This window comes from Puntigrus tetrazona, chromosome 23, assembly GCF_018831695.1.
Source record: "Puntigrus tetrazona isolate hp1 chromosome 23, ASM1883169v1, whole genome shotgun sequence".
NCBI classification, from domain to species: domain Eukaryota; kingdom Metazoa; phylum Chordata; class Actinopteri; order Cypriniformes; family Cyprinidae; genus Puntigrus; species Puntigrus tetrazona.
The window spans coordinates 11,132,368-11,155,229 of record NC_056721.1 but is presented as its reverse complement, the minus strand read 5'-3'; the positions used below and the strand labels follow the sequence as shown (position 1 = coordinate 11,155,229).

Sequence of the window (22,862 nt, the reverse complement as noted above, 5' to 3'; positions counted from 1 at the left end):
GTTATATATTGTTGATAAACAGTGAACTCTGATATATTACATCTTATGATTGCTGTATTGTATGTAGTGTGTTAGACGAAAAGATTATGTTTGAGCTTCAAACCGAGAAACATTCATTAGAAATGTTATAATAGCAATAAGACAGTCTAAAGTAGAAATGCTTGTTTATCTGAGATCCTGTCATTACGCAGATATGCTTCATTTTAACTCATTCTTCCTCTTCCCACAGAACGTCAAAGCTAATTAATACCCAATAAACAAGCCCATTAGAATGGTTAAAACTAGAACCAGCAAAGGCCTTTATTATCCCATTCCTTTATTACATTTTAATAACATAATAATAGCACACTTCGTACCTTTTTTTAAACCAATATTTATTTCTCATCTTGTGGCTGATGTTTAGCATGAACATGCATGGCCGTGCTAATAAAGAAGAGCACCAGAAAGAAATAAGATCATGCCACGTTGACGCTGTTTGTGTTTTAATAGCACAGCTGATGAAAATGAAAGTCATGTGCCTTTGAAATAAAACAACTCCTACACACACCTGTTGCCTCCTGCCACTGCAACACAAAACATGCCTCTGTTTGATTAGAGTCAACCCCCTTTAAATTATAAGTGTCTTCTGCTCTGGTGATACTGGAAACACCCCTGAAACTTCAGCATGCTTATTACACTGATTCAATGAGTCTAGCTAGAGTAATAACATTATCTAAATAAACCGGATTGGGAAATAGTTAAAATGATCTAATCAACCGATTAACCGTCTTTCTGGTTGTGAACGAGTGGGTAGTAAAGGACTGTTGCCGAGTGCGGTCATCCAATCCTGGTTTGCGGGCATCTTGCGTTCTTCAGACTCCCATCCCACTTTTACTCATAAAAGAATCCTGGCAGGCAGGCCAGGCAGTAGCTAATTAGTTAGCTACTATTCGACAGCAGGCTTAACCAGGTCAATCCGGCCTGTGGATACTTCAACATTTCCTAGCCGCACAGACCAACGTGGTGTGCGAACACACGCGCTAGATCGCACGCGATTTGCGCGTCTTTAGTGCAGTTCGCCTCGCATTCGGAGAGTTTTCGCGCAGCTCCGCGCTACAGAAAGCGCTTTCCCGGCAGCGGGGGGGACACCTGGGCTTCAGCCGCAGCAGCCGAGCGCCTTTCGCACACACTCGCGGTTTGGGATCGCACGAGTCTCTCAGTCTGCGTGCAGGATGGCGAGACCTTCGAGGTAAGCGCGTTTTGCCCGTCTCCCGCTTCGCAGCAAGCGCGGGCTCGCACACGACGCGAGTCTCTCCATGTTTGCTAAATGCTAAGTGGCTAACCAGCGTTTTTCCAGCGCGTGTTTACACCGCGACCCGAAACGGCCCAAATCGCGGGTAAACACGCGGGTTTCCCTCTCTTCCGAAACGTGCGGGTTTATTTTAATCGAAAACGTGGCCGCATCGGTTTATACGCGCCCCCCTGACGTGCCTGTGCTAACCCCGAGCAGCCAGCGTCAAATAAAAAAAGCGGGATAGTAGTTCACGCTGGCGGCTAATTGATTTTATACAAAAACAACCAGCTAGCCGTAGCCGCCAGAAGAATTAAACACCCGCTTTGCGGTTGTCTGGCGATTTAGCGAAAACGTGCTGAAAACGTACTGCGGTGGAAGTTTCACGTGTTTTCCACAGTTAGCCCCGTGAGCATTAGTGTTAGTTTAGCGGCGTGCGTTTGAGCAGCAGCGCAGCGTCAAACTCCACCAGCGCAATGCGCGCCATTACTTCAACACACACACACACACACACACACACACGGGGCTCGAGACGTTTCTCGTGCAAACTTGTTTTTAATTAACGCACTTCGGGCCCGCATCTGGTTTCAGCCAGAAACGAAGGGCCCTCGGTAGGCGATCAATGAACGTGTTTACGCTTGGCGATTGTTTAAGCGCGCCCGTGTTTGATAAGAGCCAGCGAGCTCAAGTGACGTTAACACTGGCAACATGTTGTTTCTCATCTGTCAGACCGTGTTTTTGGTTTAACGGGGATTGTTGGTCTCGTCGGTGTGATTTATGGATCGAGGAGGTCCTGTGGGCAGTGAATCTAAACTGACCCGCAGGGCCCGTAGTTCAATGCCCCTATCCGAGCACAGAGTCCCTCCCCGCACTGCTGCTGTTGACATGGCAATTAACCTACTCCAACATGGCACCCCTGTCTCCTCTGCCCCTCCAGTCAAGCCACACAGCTTTAAATAAGGAGTGACAGCTCTGTTGCTATATGGAGGATTATGCTATATCCAAGCATCTAAATGCAGCAAATCTGTGGCATAAAAATGCTCGCTTTGATCGAAGACCTCTGCCGTGAACTATTTTTTTAGTGTATAGATAATAAATGATTTATAAACACATTTTGCTGCACGCGTGTTTGTTATCTCGGGGGTTATTTACTGTTGCATTCTTGTTCTTTGTGCACAGGAATAAAAGGGTTGTTGACTATGCACAATTCCAAGAGTCTGACGATGCAGGTAAGCTCCTCTAATGCAAATATTTGTCCTGTTGCATACATTACTGTTGTGTCCCACTTTCCCACAGTCGGGAAATATTTAAGGAGATTTTAGAAATGTTTTACCCCAGGTTTTGAAAAAAAAACAAACCATGAAACTGCTTAAAATAAAGCGGCGCAAGTTTCTTTAAATAGCGAGACTGTGCTGCGTTAATAGTTTAGTAGGTTTAGTGTTTAATGTGCTTTGAACTTGTGCTGTTTTCTAACCTGAACCTCAACTGAATGACTCGATACAGATGAGGAATATGGAAAAGAGTCGGATCGGCCTGAGAAGACCTCTGTAAAACGCAGGTCAGCCTGTTTGAATAATGATGAAATTGTTAAATAATATGTAGCATCTCTGTAATAAATGATTGCTATTTTAATGAAGGCAAAAACGAACGCGAGTAGTGGTTGTAAAAGTGTGATGTTTCAGTTTAAGCACCGCTGTCTCATTTGCATGTGTTTATTTTTCGCAGTCCTCAAGTTGAAATGTTATTGATGAGTTGCATGCATATTAATTTCACTGTTTTATTTAAATTCATGTATCTTCTCTGAATCATTTTAAAAATAAATTCTTCTTTTGCAGTGATGATTCTCGAATCAAGGACCACAAGAGTAAGTCAAGTCTTATAATACTTTTTGGCCATTATTATATATTAGGGTTTAACATATTTAACAATATTTTTAAACTTTTTTTTTTTTTTAATTTAGTATTCTGACAAAACGCTTTTTCATTCCCGTGTTCTAGAGGATTTCAGTGATGACGACAATGACTATGGGGAGGATGAGGAAGAGGATGATGATGGTGGTGACAGTGATTTTGATGCTAAAGAGGCCAGCAGGGGGAGACAGGCGACAGCTAAACGGAAAAGGGCTGCAGGTATTACCAACATAAACACAGAATGACTGCTTCATTCATCACATAAAGCCATTCAGTCATTTGTCACCTTTGATGGTGTAAGCTGCTTTCTTGCACGTTAGACATTCAGCCTTGTAAATGTTGTAAATTAAATTCTAAATATATTATATAAAACATAAGCATGAAATAATGGCCTTTATTCTTCACATGGTCACCTAGGTTATTTTAGTGTTATTGAGATACTTTTATAATAAAAAAAAAAACATTTTTATGTTTGTTTTCATTTAGGTGAGTGAGTTTTTCTGGGCATATATATATATATATATATATATATATATATATATATATATATATATATATATATATATATATATATATATATATATATATATATATATATATATATTTTCAGCTTTAGTTTCATCATTTTTTCACAAAGTTAAGCTAGATGAAAATAAGAAATATTTGTTTGGCAACACACTGATATAAAAGGGTTTTCATATTGTAATATTCATATTTTTCCATATTTTCATTTCAAGTAAAACAATATATTTATTTTTTTAAAACAGTTAAGTAAATATTGTTATATAAATATAACAATTGTAAATATTGTTGTAAATTGTTTTGTTAATAAATTATTCAAAGAGTACACATTTATTCAAACAGTACAAATGTAAGAATATGGGAAAATATTATTTGTTTAACTAGTACTGTATAATGTTAAATTACAAAAAAGCAAACTTTACTGTCAGTGACTAACATCTTTCTATTAAACTCTATCTGTTGTAAATAATAGTTTAAATTTCGTGCTTTTCTTAATTTGCTCTTTATGCTCTTAAAATGCAATTTTGCAATGTCAACCTGCTCTTCTCTAATGTTTTATTCACTTTGTCAAAACCGCAGTAACATTTTAATGCCCGTGTTTGTGATTTGTTTATGCCTTTTGAATATTAATGCAGAGTTAATTAACCGTGCATCTGCTCTTTTGGTGCACAGATGACAGTGATGATGATGGTAAGGTTGTGAGGAAGAAGGGCCGACAGGTGCGTCAGGCTGCCACTAAAGCTGCATCCAAACAGAGGGAGATTCTTCTTGGGGATGGGGGAAGTGAGGATGAGGAGGGAGAGGAAGAGGAGGAGGAAGATGACAGTGACGTTTACACCGGTGGTACGTAGACTGCTGTGTTAAAGGAAAAATATCTGACACAGACGTTAGATACTTGATTCGATTCATGCTTCTCTGTTTTGCTCATAGAGGATTCAGGCAGTGATGAAGACTTCATGGTTGAGGATGACGACGATGACAGCGACTACGGCCGACCCAAACGGAGGAACTCCAAAGTGAGCAGGCGAAGCAAAGACAAGAAATCCCCTAAACCCAAGATAAGAGCTTCAGGTAAAGCCACCCATAATCCCTCCATCAGGAAAGTCTGCTGTAATACCTTCCTAATTAATCACTTCCTGCTCAAATTAATTAAGAACTAGATGCCTTTAACCGTCACAGTTACAGTAATCAAGTGGCTTATCTTCTCCCAGCGACCCGAGGGCCCAAGAAGAGGAGAGGAAAGCGTCAGACGAAGGTGAAGAGAGTCGTGAAGAAGGCCTCGCCTAAAGCCGAAGATGAAGATATCGAGAGCAACAAGGAGGAGGAGGAAGAGGACGAGGCGCAAGAGGAAGACAGAAAGGAGTCGCCCGCCCCCAAGAAGACGCAGGATGACGAAAGCGGCGCCGAAGGAGAGGAAAACAATGACAACGGGGAAAAGGAGGAGGAGAAGGAGAACGAGAACGAGAAAGAGGAAAAGGACGATGTTTCTGAGGAAGAAGCTCCATCAGGCGAAGACTGAGCTCTTTCGCTTGCTGGGGAACGCGTCGGTTATCTGTTTTTCTTAACGAGGAGCAGTAGGATTTATTTCCCACAATACTCAAAGAGTGTTTTGGATGTTTGTTATGTCTCTCAGCTTGTAAATACCATATCTCGAAAACGAAATCTGTAAAGTATCATCAGACCTATCCTAAATCCGTACGGTTTGGCCTAATCCCGATATGCGGTCTTTCGTATTAATATTTATCAATGTTTCAATTATAAGCATTGCCGAAACCATTTTGTTACAGTTGACCTTCAACGTGTAAACAAAGGACGAAGATGATTTGCCCAAAAGATAAATACAGATTATACTGCAGGCTCTGTAGTTTACTTTCGGGGCACCTGAAATTTTTTTTCCAGATGCATTTGAAAAGAACGCAACTGCTCGTTAATTCCCCAACCAACAATTTTTGTGACTCTTAATGTACATGATCTCATCCCAGCTGCGTTGACCGGTGAAAAAAACCCACAGGCTTGTAATGAACATATACGCTTGTCGTCATGAACTGCACTGGATTGTTGTGGCTGCAGTTCAGTCACGTGATTTCCTTGCTACATCAACTCTACGTTACATAGCTCTAGTACGCTACTTTCTCCCACTTTCCGTGCAGTTATTTCTTGATTCAGTCTAGTAAATCAGCTTTTTTCCGTCTGAGCATTTGAACTAAGATGACTTTTTCTATGGTTGTATTGAACCTCTTTCATGGTTGGCATGCTTTCATGTACGTGGTGCGAAGTATGTCGGTGGGCGGAGCCTCGGGCTCCGATGTAAACTTTCAGGATGAGTGATGTCAGAAGTGAGCTAGTGAAACCTTATTATTGACCTCTGTGATGCTTCATGTGTGCATTTTTTTAAGAATATTTGACGCTTATAGATGCCTTTTTAAATGAGCGGTCCGTTGAGCCGTTATAATGGTGAAAACGAGCTGAATTCAGTGCACACCATCCATAGCTTTCTCAGCAGCATATGACTATTTTTATTGCTTGTATCTCCATCCTAATCTGTAGCCTTTCAGTCTATATCATAATTTATCCAAAATAAATGTTTGTTTTAATTACGCTATTCTGATTTTTGTAAAATTTGTTTTACAAGGAAAAAATAAAATGTATCTTTAAAGAAATCTAGTAATTTTTGACCCGTTCTTTACTTTTTTCTTCTTTTTTTTTTACAGCATGAAATTTGTTAGACTGTAATGGATATGGTGCTTAAGTAGTTTTAGATTGAAAACGGACATCCAGATGTTTTCTTAAAGTGCTGGATGAATAAAATCGAAGCACAGCTCCTTCCAGAGTCCTTACAGGTTTGAGGAAGACCGGAGAAGATTGATCTCTGATGTGCAGCTGTTTTATCTTTGTACACTTCCTTAAGCTATGCTGGATACTTTCTTTTATAACCAATACTGTACATTCCAGAATGGCTGAATATAGTATCGCAAGTAGCTTGAGAGAAACACTGCGTTTAGTTTTACTCTTTTCTGTTTTCATGCAAGATGCGGAGATCTTTCTGGAGGAGTTCGGCTGAGCATGTTTTGCTTTTATACAAATAGAAAACAGCGTGGCTATGACCTCCAGCATTTCTGAGGGGATTTCTCAGCAGTGCACAGAAAATGCGGTTGTCACATTTAGTATTGTTCTGTGAATTTTTGTGGGTAAAATTGAGCTCAGTAGGAATTCATGCGATCTGTAATTTTGCACGAGAGCTCAAGATTAATGCTGATTTTGATTTTGTGTGTTCAAGTTGCTCATGCAGCTTCCTGTGCTTCATGCATTGTTACACTACTACTGACATTAGAAAACAGAAATTAACTTTTTGCTGAATTGTACCCAACATTTCACCAGTGTGACTTTAGGATGACAACCATTTTGGGACAGCTCACCCAAAAGCAAAACTTGAATCAATTACTCACACTCGTTCTGTTCCAAAAACAATTCCCATGACTTGTTGCCTTGTTTCAGTTTCGTTAAACCGGACATTTAAGGATTCATTTGTTACCACGTTGTACTAATTTGTTCCTTATTTTGAAATCAAAATGAGCGATCAAATTAATACAACTTGGCCACGATTTACTAAAAAGAACAAACGAGCAATAATACATGGCCATAATTAACTAAAATAATGTAATATTTCTCATCAGAGCGAGAGTGAGTTATCTCAATCATAATTAATAGGGCGCACATTTTCACAGTTCTTATGTTTGCAGAACAAGTGAAGTTTACAAAGCATGGTGATGACACCGTGGACAGTAATTTATTGCAAATTACTGTTTGCTTTAGTCATCAGTTTATTTTAATGTAAATACAGTATGTTATTTCATGAACTCCAGTCCAAGACCAGTTTAACCAAGAAAAAAGGTTTTAAATGTTTTTATGGGACATTTTAGGAATTTCTTTTTCAGGCGGGTGAATTATTAAATAACAGTTTAATCTGGTATTTTATTTAGTGTTTATGATCTTCAGTCTTGGGTAAAGTACAAAACCTTATACATTTTATGCTATGAATAACTTTATTCACCTCCTGTAATTAAACATTTCTCACATTTGTTTTCTGTTCCAACAATAATAATTTAAGTTAAGATAATCTGTGAGAAACTGAGCATCAAATAAACAAAGAGATACATATATACCAGTACCAAACTTAACAGAAGTACATAAAAAAACATATTGCATAAAGTTTCTGGTGTTATTGTTTGGTTTTGTTTGTTTGGTTTTTACACAGATATGATAATGAAAGCTCACTGACTGTACAGTTGCATTGTAAAGTAATTTAAGAAGGTTATGACCCATGAATAGTCTCATCCAGAGTCACATTTCATCGATTCAGTTTGTATTACAGCAACTTTCGGTTCTGGAGCTGCTTTCTCTGAAGCATGTGGAGCAGGAGCTGGTGGTGCTTCCTCGAGGGCTGCTTTTTTAGATGCTCCTGGATGATGAACACATTAAGACATAATGTTGTCCAGTTTACTCAAATATCACCAGTTCAGCAGTACATAAATGACCCCCATGTAAGTGTGAGGTTTGTACCTGTGAGATTTCTGTGGATGTGGTTGCACAGGATCACGCTGAGGAAGAAGATGAAACTGAGGCATCCGATGACCAAACCGCACACCAAAAAACTGTAAGTGCCTTTTTTCTGAATTAGCTAGAAGAAATTTGCTCAGGGTTATATACTTCCTTAGAAAATCCTAAGATCCTTAAAAGAGCCTTAAGAACTTACTGATCCAACCAACACCTGCAACGTCATCTCACCCATTCCAGCAGTTGTCACTAACACTGATGTGGCACATCCTGAAGAAAAAAGAAACACTGTTTGTATTTCACAGAATTGTGAGGACCATTGCAAGAATCTGAAGTCTAGTCTAATAAATATATTCAGCTCTCCTACAGCTTTTTTTCAGCTGCTTGTCTAAGTTTTCAATTTCATAAAACACTCTTTCCACCAACCAATCGAGGCTTTAAAATAGATTTATAAATTCACAACTACACATGCTTGATGGATTTATTTTCTTTTGTACTGCGTAATACTGTATTCACAAGCACAAATGCTTACAATCATGCTTTCGTGTTTACCATAGATTTTTCAACGTCTCTCTGCTATTTGTTACTTAAAAAATACTTAAATTTTACTTAAATTACTTTCAATCTTGCACCGAAATGTGCATAGGAGCTCATGAAAGAACAGCTTTAGGTTTTGAATAACTGTGTACATGTGATGTATCTAAAAATATGATATTATGGCAAAGTAAGATAAACGTCTGAGCTCTCTGCAAGAGATGCGAGGCATTTCTACACATCTCTTGTGTTCATGTGTACAGCTGGATGCACAATGGATTTGAGAAATTCATACTTTCATATGAAACAAGCTAAAACAATTATTTGTTTAAATATTATTTTATTTGAAAAAAATTCTAATAATTACAGTAAGTTATAATAAGTAATAATAAATGATTATAATATAGAATATAAGGACAATAGAAAGTTTAAGGTGTTCGCCATGAAAAAAAACATTGTGTGTAATTTACCGCGGTACTCCAGGATGTCCTCAGTGTAGGCCACTATGCAGGGGAAAACACTGCTTATGAAAAGCCCGAGCAAAGTCGTCCCCACAAACAGAAAAACTCTGTTTGTGTAGAGGATCAATAAAAGCACCAATGTTACAATCACACCAGCCTGAAGAGAGAGAGAAGAGAGAGGATTCACATTAACAATCCTAAATCATCAATTCAATAGCAATAGCTAATAACAACAGGGGAGCAGTATGAGAGCCAAAAATGTATTTGTGTGGATGCGTACTCTATAAACATCACTAATGAGCTATAGTGTATTACAGAGTTTGATGATAGTTTACCAGGTTGATGACGAGCAGATGCACAGATCTGAATCGGTATGACAGCGGGATGGAGACCAGTCGTCCAGCAGTGACAGCTGCCCAGAAGATACAGTTCAGGTATCCTGCCATTTTAGCGTGCAGAGACATGGGAGCTGAAACAGCGTACGTGTAAACAAAGCCGGCGTAGACCCCCTAAAATGAGGTTCAAGAGTCAATACTGACTTGCAGTTCTCAAAAAGGTACATGAAAATAATTGGTCTCATTGAGCTCACTCACCATAATGCCTTCCGTCATGAACAGGACCAAACCGCCCAAGATGTGGATGCCAAAAAACGTGACCGGTAACCCACGCAGGCTACCATTCATACAGCAGCTGAAGATGTTTCCATGTTCTCCATGATGGAAACCTATGGGGACCATAATAAAAAAAGTTAAACAAGTTGCACAAATGGTTTACATTATTTTCAGATAGTTTTCATCAGCCACACTACTGTTTAAAAGCTGTAAAATGCACAAACTGTATTAATCGGGAATTCATTAAACTAAGATCATTACAAAGAGACTGTGAAGATATTTTTCATGTTTGCAAAACATTTCTATTTTAAATTCTGCTTTTGAATTTTCTATTCATCAAAAATCCTAAGACAAAAGGTTAAATGGTTTCAACAAAATAATGATGCTGACACTTTAACATCACAGGAATAAATTACATTTTAAAATAGATTTAAGTAGAAAACTGGTTATTTTAAATTGTATTGATGTTTTTATTGTACTTTTGCTCAAATAAATGTAGCCTGTGATATGTTAAATTAAAGGGATAATTTACCCAAAATTTAAATTCTGTTATTTCTAGAGCTAGGAAAATTTCAGTTGTGTTGCTGTCTATATGGGTTCAGGGAGCTCTCTGATTTGATCAAAATATCTTAACTTGTTTCTGAGGTAAACGGAGGGTTTTATGGGTTTGGAACGACATGAGAGTAAATAACAGAATGGCTATACATTTAAAATAACAGTGAGCTATCCCTTTAACCTCTTAAAAGCAGAGACATTCTAGATATTTATTATGTCATTACATTGTTTAGAGCATTAAAAATAATGTGCAAAAGTGTTTTTTTAAATGATAAATGATTTAATCCATTATGCTATGTCCTTGGTTGAGGACATCAGGACTCAGTTTCTTAAAATGAAATGAAAAGACATGAATGAACATGCAAAAACAATTGAATTTTAAAATCTCCTATACTTTACTTTACTATACTTTACTATAATATACTATACTTTATATTACTCTCCTATAGTTTTCAAGATTTTCTTTTTTTTTTCAACTTTGTATGAAGATGATTCTCAACTTTATGACAGAATGATTCAATATACCAAATTAATTTCAGACATTTCGAAGACCAAAGAGTGGTCATGGAAACATCCAATCATTTGGTATCTCTGAAAAACCATGAATGTGCTTTGTACAGCACATCCAGATTTAAAACTGAGACATGTATAGACTCAGAGAAATTCACTAAAATATAATGTCCTCGTATGAGGACACAGGGTTTTAAGAGGTTAAGGCACACTGTGCACTTGTACCTGCATCATCTGGTTCAGATATCTCTGTGTCTTCTGGTGCTTTAGTCTCCATGGCCAGCTCATCTTTGTCCAGCAGTCGTGGTGTGCTATTTGGGCAGAATGGGAGCAGCTTCTCTTGGTACATCAGCACAAAAACCGCAATCGGCACAGGCAACTAGGAGAGAAAAACACTGGGATCTCACAGAGACCAAGACCTTCTGCACACCACACACAGGGCTATGCATCAGCTTACGTTAATGAGAGCCATGATCCAGAAGGCGTACGCCACGTAGGCCTTCTCCCCAACCGGCTCTGAGTGTGGGGAATCCTCAGCGAGGAATACTGGTGACCTGAAGCTGGATCTGAAGTGCTGAATTATCTCTGTGGCATTTTCTGTGCTATTACTGCCCAGGCAGTGCTCTGATATGAAAGGGTCTGCAATCAGGGGGCTCACCAGAGCACCGAGCCCAATGAAGAAGTGCAGTGCCTGGAAAGAGAGGGAAGACACGGACAGGACAGTGTTCATTAACAAAATAATTATGAGACAAATAAATAATACATTCCCCTCCCAAAAAGAAAATATTGCATAAAAGAAAAAAGGAAAATATGGCACTAATTATTTGCACTCTCATTAATATCAAGACATACAACCATATCACCTTAGTTTTCATTAAGTGTTTCTTTTATTTTCCATTACTGTTAAACATCACAATAAAATACTGTTTGCAAAGATTTTTAATTCATGTTACATTTACATATGCATTATATAAATGAGTATTATAATTATCATTAATTATAATTATTTTATAAGACTACCTATTTTGCATTACAGAAATGAATTCTTTGCTGCTTTATTTTTTAGTTAATATGTAAAGAGGATGAGGACACAAGGACATTTTTACTCAATTCTTTTTATTTATTTAAGGCCTTGTGAGATTTTAGATGTTCTTGCACTTCTTCATTACTTTTCACATCATTTAATCTGAATTAGTCAGATTAAATGATCTTGATCAATACATCTTGATCAATACATCTTGTTCCACCTCACAGGACCGTCACTGACTCATACTAACGTAACAAAGCCTGTAAAGAACCGAATGCAAGGACTAGCGCCTCTCTCCAGTGAGATAAATGAAGATGAATGTTTTCCCCACCTGCAGAAAGATAGCAGAGTCTTTCTTATAAATGGACACCAGTTGGATGTTTGCAATAGTATCGATGATGCCCATCGCCAGGCCTGACACTGCCATAGCAACCGCCAGCAACAGCACATTATAGCAAAGTGGGAGGATAGCAAGAACCACAGAGATGATGAGGGAGGAGAACAAGAGAGCGGCGAGGGCCCAGAACAACCTGAGGACACAAAGAACATCCTGAAAGCTTAATAATTACTTGTTATTTGTTAATTCTCCCTCTTTATTTCTCTTATTTTGTTTTAAAATATTGTAAATGCTACAGTTCAAGATCTATCTTACTTATGTGTTTTCATGTGCCTGACAGCTAGTCAAACAGTCAGCATAGTGCAGCACAATTATTATTAATATTATCATTTTTTACAATTTCTTTTAAATACACAATTTTTGCAGTGTTTGTTACAAAAGTGATTTATTCCGTTTTTATTTAGTCATTTTTATTTTTATTTGTTAATAATAATACTAATAATTATCATGAATTCTAATTATATAAAATGTTGAAACAAAAAAAAAAATTACATTTGAATTGAATTTTCCCAAACAGCGCAGATCTAGTCATTACGATTTTCTACCCAGTACTGCAAGGTGTCTATAAAATCCAGTAGACATATATCTTCAATGCGATTATAAGTTATAATGCGATATATAAGTTTTGCAAATAAACATGTAGGCTTTAGGTTTCAAAATCACAGCTCGAGGGTTTGTTTGAGAGTGTGTTCAGATCACATCTGTTGAGGATGTCAAGTTGCGGGGTGAAAGCTGACATGAAACATTGCAATACATCTGTGGTAAACTATAAAGCAGCAGTAATAAAAGGTCAACCAACATCTGAGATTCACAAGGCTAATCTTGAAAAAAGAAAAAGAGGGATAAAAAGTGCATGAACTCTCCGGGCAGGAGTGTAATGAACTCTGACGGCCTTAGACCGTGTCTGACATTAACTGAATATCTAAAGAGAAACCTAACGACAGCGTTTTCCAAACAGTGGAGTAATGGAGAGTTTATCTTGATGCAGATGTCCATCTCCAGTGCTCTCCTCATGCAGTTTCTCAGCAGAGACTCGCTGCTCTACTCACGTTTTGGTGAAAACACCTCCGATCGAGCTGCCGATGAGCAGGCACAACTGCTGGGAGAAGAACACCCAGGTGATCTCCTGTAACGTGGAGCCAGTCTGGCATTTCAGATCTAGGATCGTAGGCCCCAGAAAGGCTATGCTCAGTCCAAAGCTGAAGAACACACTCCAGTATGTCAGTGTATGTTGACAGTTCCTTCTGAAAAGTGTTAATATACGCTCCTCTATTAACATAGCGTTAAAAGTCTCCGACCTTTTCCACTCACAGCTGTAGCTCTTGGTCTGAATGTTTCTTTCTTTGGGTTTCAGATTATTTGCTTAGATGACAGATCGCAGAATAGATGATAATTTCCCGCTTTTATATTCCTTCACTCCTCCCACTTCAGGAACCTTTGTGCAATGCTTCGGAAGTTAATGCCTAAAAATCGCCTCTCCGCAGATCTCCTCGAAACTGTCAATGATTTTCAGTTCAACTGTCAATGATTTTGATTCTCATTGAGAGTCTTGGATCAGGATGGGACGATCTGAACACAACTGGACCATGTATATCACATCACAATGTTTTATGGGACATCATGTCTGCATGATCTCACAAAGAAAGAACTCCTAAAAGAACATTTACAACTCATTTCTAAAGGTTGCTTATAGATAGATACTATGTTGCTGGCTCTCCATGTCAGCATTAATTGGATTGTTGCATTGCTTACATCATTAATTGACATTTATTCTACAAAATAATTCATAGAGCCAATGGAGCAATCATTAGCTTTTTGAAAAGTATAACTATATTTATTTTACAATTCATACTTTACATTATACTTACATATTTACTACCTTTAGAAACATATTGAAATCATATTACAGTAAAAATTTACATTTGTCATCATTAACTCTTATGTCATTTCAAGGCTCTGTGCATTTCTTTATTCTGAAGAATACAAAAAAACCAAAACATTTTAAATATATTTTGTTTATTTTAAAACAGAATAAGAATAAAAATAAGAATCAGATTAAGCATATGTATACACATTAAAAGTTTGGGATTAGTAAGATTTAAAAAATTGTGATTATCAAGGCTGCGTTTATAGCATTTATTTAAAATATAAATCTCTTTACTTAAAGTCACTTTTTATCAATTTAATACATCCTTGCTGATTAAAAGTTTTCATTTCTTTTAAAAAAAGAAAGAATAAAAATCTGCTGAATTTTGAACAGTAGTATACATTTGTTAAAAATATATTCTACTTATTAACTTTTTCTTCATCAAAAAAGGTATCACAGGTTTCAAAAAACTACATTTATGTATTCACTCCCTAGGCTCCGGTGACCTACAGTTGAAAACTTTAACTTCTAGTATTTATTAACAGAGAAATTTAGTTTCTTGTACGCAGTGCTTCGTTATTCATGTCTTATTGTAACTATTGAAACTTTTGGGACTGGACTGAACGGCTTTGAGTTCTGCATTTGTGATTTACACTGTGATACACTGTATATTTTATAGCGAGAATATAGGGAAGCATTTATATTGGTGCAAAGCAAAACTCCTTAACTCTAAAGCTTTTAACTCAACGACCAGAATATGCTCTGCACCAAATCAAGCAAAGGCACAGCGACACAAAGTGTTCTCGAATCTGCATGTCCTGGTTGTCTTTCGGGACCCATTTGGGAGTTTGCAGGAACCCGACAGGCATATTTCACCTAGCAACAAAAGCCTTTCAGCGGCTGTCAACAGCTAAACCATGATCCACTGGTGCAGCTATTTTCAAACATTTACACTGGGCTCACACACACACACACGCATGCTGATTTTTCTTTATCAGGTCTGATTAGATAACAATAGCTAGTAATGCCATGAAACCAAACAGAGAGCGATCTGATTTAGGGAGCGTATAAAGCGGCAGTCTTAGATCTCAGAATAGAGGAAGCTGATGACAGGTGTGTGTTTTTATAATGGACACTGATTAACACATTTAAACACTTTCTCACTTCCTAAAGCTTACTCAAAGTGACTTATTGGAAGGTAATTGCAGACTACAACCTCAAATACGTCTGACATTCTGAATGAGGACATGTTAATTTTTAACGTAGCTATCATTCTGTGAATTGCAGGATGTACTTTGTGATTACAGAGATCTGAGGATAAGTAGTTATATTTATATCTCTCAGTATTCGGCCTTAGTCGTACGGCAGCATTAGAAGTAGGAGGCCTAATTTGTCTCATCAGCGTGACGCAGCTCTGAAGCATCGGAGACCAAAAGAAATTGATTGCAAAATGATTGTCTAACAGAGGCTGCAATTTGTCAAATCCATAATTATTATTAATGCATCGCCCTGTTGTAATCATATACCGCATATTTCATTTGCCTTGCAGTTTTGACATCAACTGCTGTACTAAAACACAACAGCTAATTCATTTATCCACATTTAGTGGTGGAAAACAGTTTAAAACAAGTCCTAAAGAATCTTTCTTTTGTATTTATCATCATATAACTATGTTACAATATCTCTTGAGCAAAAGAACATGCTATTGTTTTTCATGTTTCAACGCACAACACTTCCAGTTAATTATTATTCAGGCTTTTAGTCAATACCACATATGGCTATGATTATTTGAATATGCAAGAGCATTCGCTATAAGCACTGGTTAACCATTGTTGCGTTTTAATGACAGGATGAATTCTGAAAAGGTCACAAGATGTTAAAATTTTGCAAGCTGAGATGAAAAAGGAAACCCTGTTATATGTGGCACAAATGTGTGCGCTCTTTGCACTTGATTCATCTTGATCGGCTTAGCTGTATGGGATCCCGAATCACTGTATAGTTTTTTTTGGAATTGCTAAAACACATTTCTTGAAACCAATTTCCCAAAACACAAATTTAAATACATTTTGAATTATTGTGTGTTTAGGGTTTTGCGTCACAAGTTCATCATAAAACATTCTGTTTTAGTGAGATTCAGAGTTTTGTAAAAAAAAAAAAAAAAAAAAAAAAATGCATGAGATCTAAAAGCAGTGTCTAAACTGTCTGAACTGGTTTTGCAGAAAGAGTGATTCTTCAGACAAATTAGGCTATTAGGTTTAAATTAGGTTTAGGCTATATTTTGGTTTGGGGTTTAGTGTCTTAACTGTAATTTGTCTTAACAATTGGTCAAAATATTTGTTATATCTCCTTGTCTCCACTAGATGTCATAACACAGTGACGTCTAATCAATGAAGACGTGTGTGAAAGAAAGGAATTTTAGACAGTAACTGAACCTTTTGTTATTGCACATATATTTCATTAATATAATGTCATATTATTACTGTCAAAGGTATTTTAAAGTTTTAAAATAATTTCAAATCCGAAAAGGGAAAACAGAAAGATAATTAAGAAATATCCTATATAATAATCATAATAATGTTGAAACATTTGGGCAAAAATTGTTCATGGTGTTAAATAGTAACTGAGCAGTTGAATGGTAAAGATCATGAATATTACATTATGAGTATTGCAAATATTTAACCCCCCTCTCCCTCTCTCTCTATCACACACACACACGGGATATACGTCTCATGTTTAATGTTTTACTTTGTAAAATCTTTTAAGTTTGATTCCAGTTATATGATAGATTTACTGCAATAATATACTGAAATAATATTTAAGCATTACAAACAAACAAAAACTATTTTTTCTAACATCAGATTTAAATTGTATCTTATTTTACATTTAGGCGTACATTTTGAAATAGCATTGATATTATACTTATTATTATTTTATCCTATTTTAAATATAAAATATGTGCATTGCAAATATTATATTCACATACACGTATGTGTGTTACATTTGTACATTTAAAACGGTTAAATCTGTTAAATTTGATGTAGTTATATAACAGATTAAATGCACTCAATAATATATTTAAATATATGAAAAAATAAATAGCTCTTTTGCCTTTTAAATTTATAAATTCTCTTTGTAATTTAAAAAGGATATTTTAGATTCCAAATTTAGAAATATATCTGAAAAAAATTATACACACACACACACACACACACACACACACGCAACTCACAAACACCCAATCTCTTTTATTTAGTTCATCCAGACATGTCTGCTGATATTTGGTATGGGTGCCACGTCAGTGTTGTGCAGCTGGCATGACCCTCCTCCTCTGCCTGACATTTAGCAACACTTTCACTCCCAGCAAATGCACTAATGTGTACACACACGTAAACTGAGGATAATTAGAAATCTGTATACAGAATAATTGTTTGACTCTTCCACTGTGAATATTTAATTATTTCACACAGTGAATCTTTCCATCTCTCTCTCTCTCTCTCACACACACACACACACACACACACACACACACACAACTGCACACAGAAACTCTGTAATTAAAGCTGTACAGTTACAGCAGGGGTAGCATGGACCTGACATTATCCCAGTCTGGGGGATTTCCCAAAGGACAAGCTGACTTTACTAAACACTCAAAGGGTATCTCATGCTTGTTGGCATAAGCTTGATATTTTCTGGGATCCACTGCGACCAAAAACCACCATGAAGAGTGACACCTCCAAACCAAAAGTGCGGTTTAAGCGATAGCGCATCAACAGGAGTGCTGTTTCAGAGTCATTCCATCAGATAATGAAAGAAAAAAGCAATCAAGAAAACCAGAATGAATGCCTACTGGTGAAATGTTACTCTCAACCGAAGATATTTTCACCAAACGCTCTCCGGTGTACAATACAGGGCATAAAAAAAGCTTTCCCAAGGTTTTAAAGGCAATAAAATCGAAACAACATTTTCTAACATCCATCGCACAGACCTCAACCACAACAAATCAATCTATTCCACCTTGACACACCAAGGTAGACTATCTATCCCACCGCCTTGAGGCAGGAGCAGGACCATATCCTATGCTTTATCTGAAACCCAATTCCCCTCCTCCAAACAAGATAAATGAGAGGCATGAGATGGGGCTTCGGTGGGGCTGTTTGCAGGTTGGTTACAGGCGGACTGTTCTGTCATAATTAGAGCTCTATAGACTTCACTGTGCTGCTGCTCTGTGCATCTGACTGTGATTGAATGGAGCCGTGGAACACGGACGCATCTTTCACTTTGCACTCAATTATGGCTCTATCAAGGTTTAGCATGCACCCTTTTGCCTCAGTATCATGTTTTAGTAGCCTGAACTATTAGCACTGTGACTGCATAATGCTTCAGTATGCATCCTGGATCGTATAAACTATAAGCACTGTATGAAGGTTTAGTGTACAAATTAGCATTGCATCATACTTTTTTAATGCATCAGGGTGCTTTAAAATATCAAAAATATAAGCACTGTATCATACTTCAGTATATAAATTATAAGCACTATATCATGCTTTAGTATGCAAACATTTAGAAGTGTATTTTACTTCATTGTACCTTCTTTATGTGTAATGTGTATATTTATTATGTATATAGAAATAAACACACACATACAGCATGCATTTAAAAAAAATAATTACATGTATATACATTAATATATTTATATTATTATATTTTATATAAATATATTTTAAATATAAACAACATATTTTTCTTAAATATACACACGCATGTGTTTGCATTTATACATGCATAATAAATATACACATATATTATGTAAACAAATACTTTTATTTCGGATGTGATTAATCGTGACAGCACTAATAAGCAGTATATAATTATTTAGTATTCCAATTAGCATTGTGACATGTTTTAGTATACAGACCATTATCACCATCATGCTTTAGTATATGAACTATTAGCACTGTATCATGCTTTAGTATCAATCAGTAATAAGCTTTTATCAATTTACCATATAACCGTATGTATGCACTATGTATCGTGCTTAAGCATATAATTGAATATACATTATTTGAACTATATATTGCTGCGCAAACTATTGCATCATACTTTAGTAAACATTTCGCATTATATCACGCTTTAGTATGCACCCTTTACCATGATTTAGTATTCAAACTATTAGCACTATCATGCTGTAGTATACAAACTATTTACAACACATCATGCTTTCGTATGGAATTTGTTTTAAAATTAAAACACACTTTAATGTTCAAACTATTTTTAAGTATCATTCCTATTAGTATCACACTTTAGTATAGTTGATAAGTTCTGTCATGAAACTCTAGATGGCACAGTCCAGAGGGTTCTAACATTACATTATTAAACTGCACAGCTGATTGGATACTTTTCAAATGAGCAGCCAATGAGCTTGCTACTCAGCTTGGCGTTTCAGCAGGCTTCGGAAACCCGCCAGCTCCACCTATATTGATCTGCTATGGGATGATTTAATGCGTGTCATAATGCATAGCAGTTTTTTTCATAGGTTATATCTGCAGCAGCATTATTTCTTACATGCTCACAGCAGCATGTCTGTGGGTGTTTGCATTTGATACATGAAAATCATGAAAGGCATGCAAGGGGGAAAAATAAAGGTAAATCATCTTTGCTGTTCAGACAGCTGTTCAGACATACGGAAACCCTCTGTGGAGATCTGAGACAAAAGCAGGCTTCCTTGCACACAAGAGCAGGCCTGTGTGATGATCACAATGCTGAATACCATCTGAATACGAAGATTAAGAGGAAGATGCTCTGAAGGTTTCTGAGAGGTTTAGATTGTGCTAGCACACAGCCGTCTGGCTGAGAGAAGATAAGATGGCCATAATTCTGATGAGACGCCTCTCGTTTTTGGCATCCACAACAGCCACAATTTGTTCTGAGCCTTGCCTTTTAGGACCACATGAAAAACCCAGTCCTGCTGAACATCTCCAGCCAAAATGCCCCACAAAACCGTACTTGCTCACGCACAATCTAGCAAGCCTTTTGTAACAGATCTAAAGCATCCAGAAATGCAGCACAATGCTTTTTATATGCAAACAGGGTCACTTTAATGATCGTCATTTCCAAATAACCTTGAGCAGCGAGTCTATCGTAAAGCCATGACCAGATTACCAGCACCTCTGATGGATAATGAATAATTATAGCTCCAGGCCTGGTTAATTATTGACGGTTTTGATATGTGAGGTGAGTGTCAATGGATGGATATGAAAATCTACATGCTGCTTGATCTCATAGACTGTCTGGATGGGTGTTCTGGCCTGCTGATAAGTCTTTCATTACGACACCCTCTCGCCCCTGGAGCCTTCATCCTCCCCTGCTCCTCCTCCCCTCCCCCCGGCTGTGTCCTCGCTTAAAATAGAGCTACAAACAGACTGGACCTGACCAGACTGACAGCTGAGAAAGAGGGAGAGCAAGAGAAGAGAGGGAGAGAGGAGGGAAATTAACTCTCACTAGATAAGTGCACAAAGCATCACACGTCCTCCTGTACTTAAAGAGTTTAAGTCACGTGGATTTGAGGTCACTTATATGCTTTAGTTCACACCAAGAACAATAAAATAGTTCTAACAATGCATATAGCTATTGCCATCTGTGGCTTTAATTGCTCGAGATCTTTAAAATAGGTGGGTTTTGTCATTCATGAGATGGAGAAAATGATAGTTTTGAAAGTGATACCAACAATGTTGGGCTGTTTTTCATTATAGCTGTGGTGTGGACTTTGCTATTCTTTAAAAAAAACATTTAAAACACTGTATCTTTAGCATTATCATCCTTGATGTAAGGGCTTATTTTTATGAAATAGCAAATGCAATATATACAGGTTTTTTTTTTTATTCTGAAAATTCTTCATGCAATTAAATGCACTCAAGAATGAATGTCTTGCCCTAATAATATGGTTCCTGTGTCTGAAAAGCCTTACTTTGCTTCTATATACTAAGTGGAAAACAACATATGCAAAGAGACAGAATTCGTATTCAAAAAACAGTAAATGCACTTGAATGACTCACGTACTCATCTGATGAACACTTTACCATCCCATGAGGCCCCTGGAGAGTATTTGTGAATCACAGTCATGTGAAAGTGGCAACAATATAGTGTGAATTTCATTTATACTACTGATATTTATACTATATAGTACTTTTTAACGGTCACGATTAGGTTTGAACCCTGCAATTCTGTGAGAGCTCAATCCGTGTTTGTCAAGTTTTAAAGGACAGAAGATATTTTAAAGAATGATGATAATATGTCTGGAAAAATACTGTGAAAGTCAATGGCTGCCAGCAACTTTTTAGTTAAAGCATTGCTAAAATATCTTCTTTTGTGTTCAACAAAACAAAATTCTAACTGATTTATAGCATGTGGAAGGTAAATGAAGACAATGTTTGCATTTTTTGGCTGAAATATTTCATTAAAACCTTTGTTTTTTACAGATTATTTTATTTTTTAGGTTTATTTCTTCCATAATTTCATAGTTTAATTATTACATTGATGTTAAAGAGGTAATAAAGAGCTAATAAAGCAATAAAGTCATTCTTTTTTTTTTAATTAAATTACAGCCATAAGTCCTTGCAATAAATGTCATTATTTACTTACACTTATCTGTTCCAAACTTTCTTAATTCTTTTGAGGCAAGAAATCTGACTCATAAGAATGATTCATTCTCAAATCACTACAGCTTTCATAAACTTTTATGAAATCATAATGCAGAGCCAAGGCAGATGTCAATATTTTTCCATAAATAATGACTTAAATTTCCATCTTTTCTTCACACAAATATTTTATATATTTAGAAGACTGTAATACAGTACACAAGTCATTTATAATAACCAAACGTTTATGGTACGTTTATTACAGATATATTTAAAAAGAGATGTCATAACATTTAAAAAATCACTTTATGGATTCTATAAAAGAAAACATGAAAGTGAGTAATTAATGACATTTATGCACAAAGAAGCATATATTTTTTCTGTATTGTGATAACTAGGATAATTAAAGGATAATTATAGAAGAAAAAATGAAGGGTGGCACATTTCTTGTAAAAAAGAAATATGAGCGAGGATGAATTGTTCACAAAAAGATAACTGCATGTTAATAAGAAACTAGTTCACTATAAACTAGTTCATTGGTCACTATACTAAGCGCTACCAATAACACATTCAATGAATTTCCATTTCATGGAGACATTTTAGTGGTAACCTAAAATAGGCCAGTCATACCAACACATGCAAGTTTGAGAAGTTTGAAAGTCAGTCAACCCCAAGCAAGCAAGTCATTTCAGCTGAGAGATTTCGCAGTTAGTTTATTGTAAGAAACCTAACGTAGACCAAAAATGACAAGTAACCAAGTACAAAACTAGAGCAGAAAGGCACCACCAACCAAGCCTAACGGACCAGATCATGTGTAAAAGGATTTCCTTTCTCATTTCACTCCTCAGTCAACAACATGAGGCAGAGCGGCGAGAGAGGAGGAAAAAATGCAGGAAAGGTAACTCGCAAGATCGTCCTTGCCAGGAATTTGGCACACACAAATAAAGAATTACCTCCAAAAATTTGCGAACAAAAACGTCCACTTTTTTCTGCCTTGATGCACAGAAGCT

At 36.7% G+C, this 22,862-nt stretch overlaps 2 protein-coding genes across 2 annotated transcripts; one reads left to right on the top strand and one right to left on the bottom strand.

The window, feature by feature from the left end:
• The first annotated feature begins 779 nt into the window (after window positions 1–779).
• Window positions 780–6,362, top strand: nucks1b (nuclear casein kinase and cyclin-dependent kinase substrate 1b). Its single transcript, XM_043225118.1, has 8 exons — window positions 780–1,228; window positions 2,450–2,499; window positions 2,774–2,828; window positions 3,106–3,134; window positions 3,268–3,399; window positions 4,375–4,545; window positions 4,633–4,773; window positions 4,914–6,362. The coding sequence occupies exons 1-8, from the start codon at window positions 1,212–1,214 to the stop codon at window positions 5,219–5,221; spliced, it is 903 nt and encodes a 300-aa protein (XP_043081053.1). The 5' UTR covers window positions 780–1,211; the 3' UTR covers window positions 5,222–6,362.
• Window positions 6,363–7,642: 1,280 nt separating this feature from the next.
• Window positions 7,643–13,751, bottom strand: mfsd4ab (major facilitator superfamily domain containing 4Ab). The gene is made up of 10 exons (XM_043224114.1): window positions 13,401–13,751; window positions 12,286–12,484; window positions 11,385–11,618; window positions 11,153–11,306; window positions 9,845–9,975; window positions 9,587–9,760; window positions 9,261–9,408; window positions 8,456–8,526; window positions 8,263–8,380; window positions 7,643–8,161 (listed from the first exon to the last, which is right to left on the bottom strand). Exons 1-10 carry the CDS (start codon window positions 13,628–13,630, stop codon window positions 8,034–8,036), a joined length of 1,587 nt encoding a protein of 528 aa, XP_043080049.1. The 5' UTR covers window positions 13,631–13,751; the 3' UTR covers window positions 7,643–8,033.
• Between the last annotated feature and the right edge of the window lie 9,111 nt (window positions 13,752–22,862).

Coding starts and splice junctions, on each gene's coding strand:
- mfsd4ab (XM_043224114.1), bottom strand. CDS start 13,630: ATGTTAATAGAGGAGCGTATATTAACACTTTTCAGAAGGAACTGTCAA. Junction 12,485..13,400: donor GGAGGTGTTTTCACCAAAAC/GTGAGTAGAGCA, acceptor TTGTGTCCTCAG/GTTGTTCTGGGCCCTCGCCG. Junction 11,307..11,384: donor GGATCATGGCTCTCATTAAC/GTAAGCTGATGC, acceptor TTTCTCTCCTAG/TTGCCTGTGCCGATTGCGGT.
- nucks1b (XM_043225118.1), top strand. Junction 3,135..3,267: donor TCGAATCAAGGACCACAAGA/GTAAGTCAAGTC, acceptor CCCGTGTTCTAG/AGGATTTCAGTGATGACGAC. Junction 4,774..4,913: donor ACCCAAGATAAGAGCTTCAG/GTAAAGCCACCC, acceptor ATCTTCTCCCAG/CGACCCGAGGGCCCAAGAAG.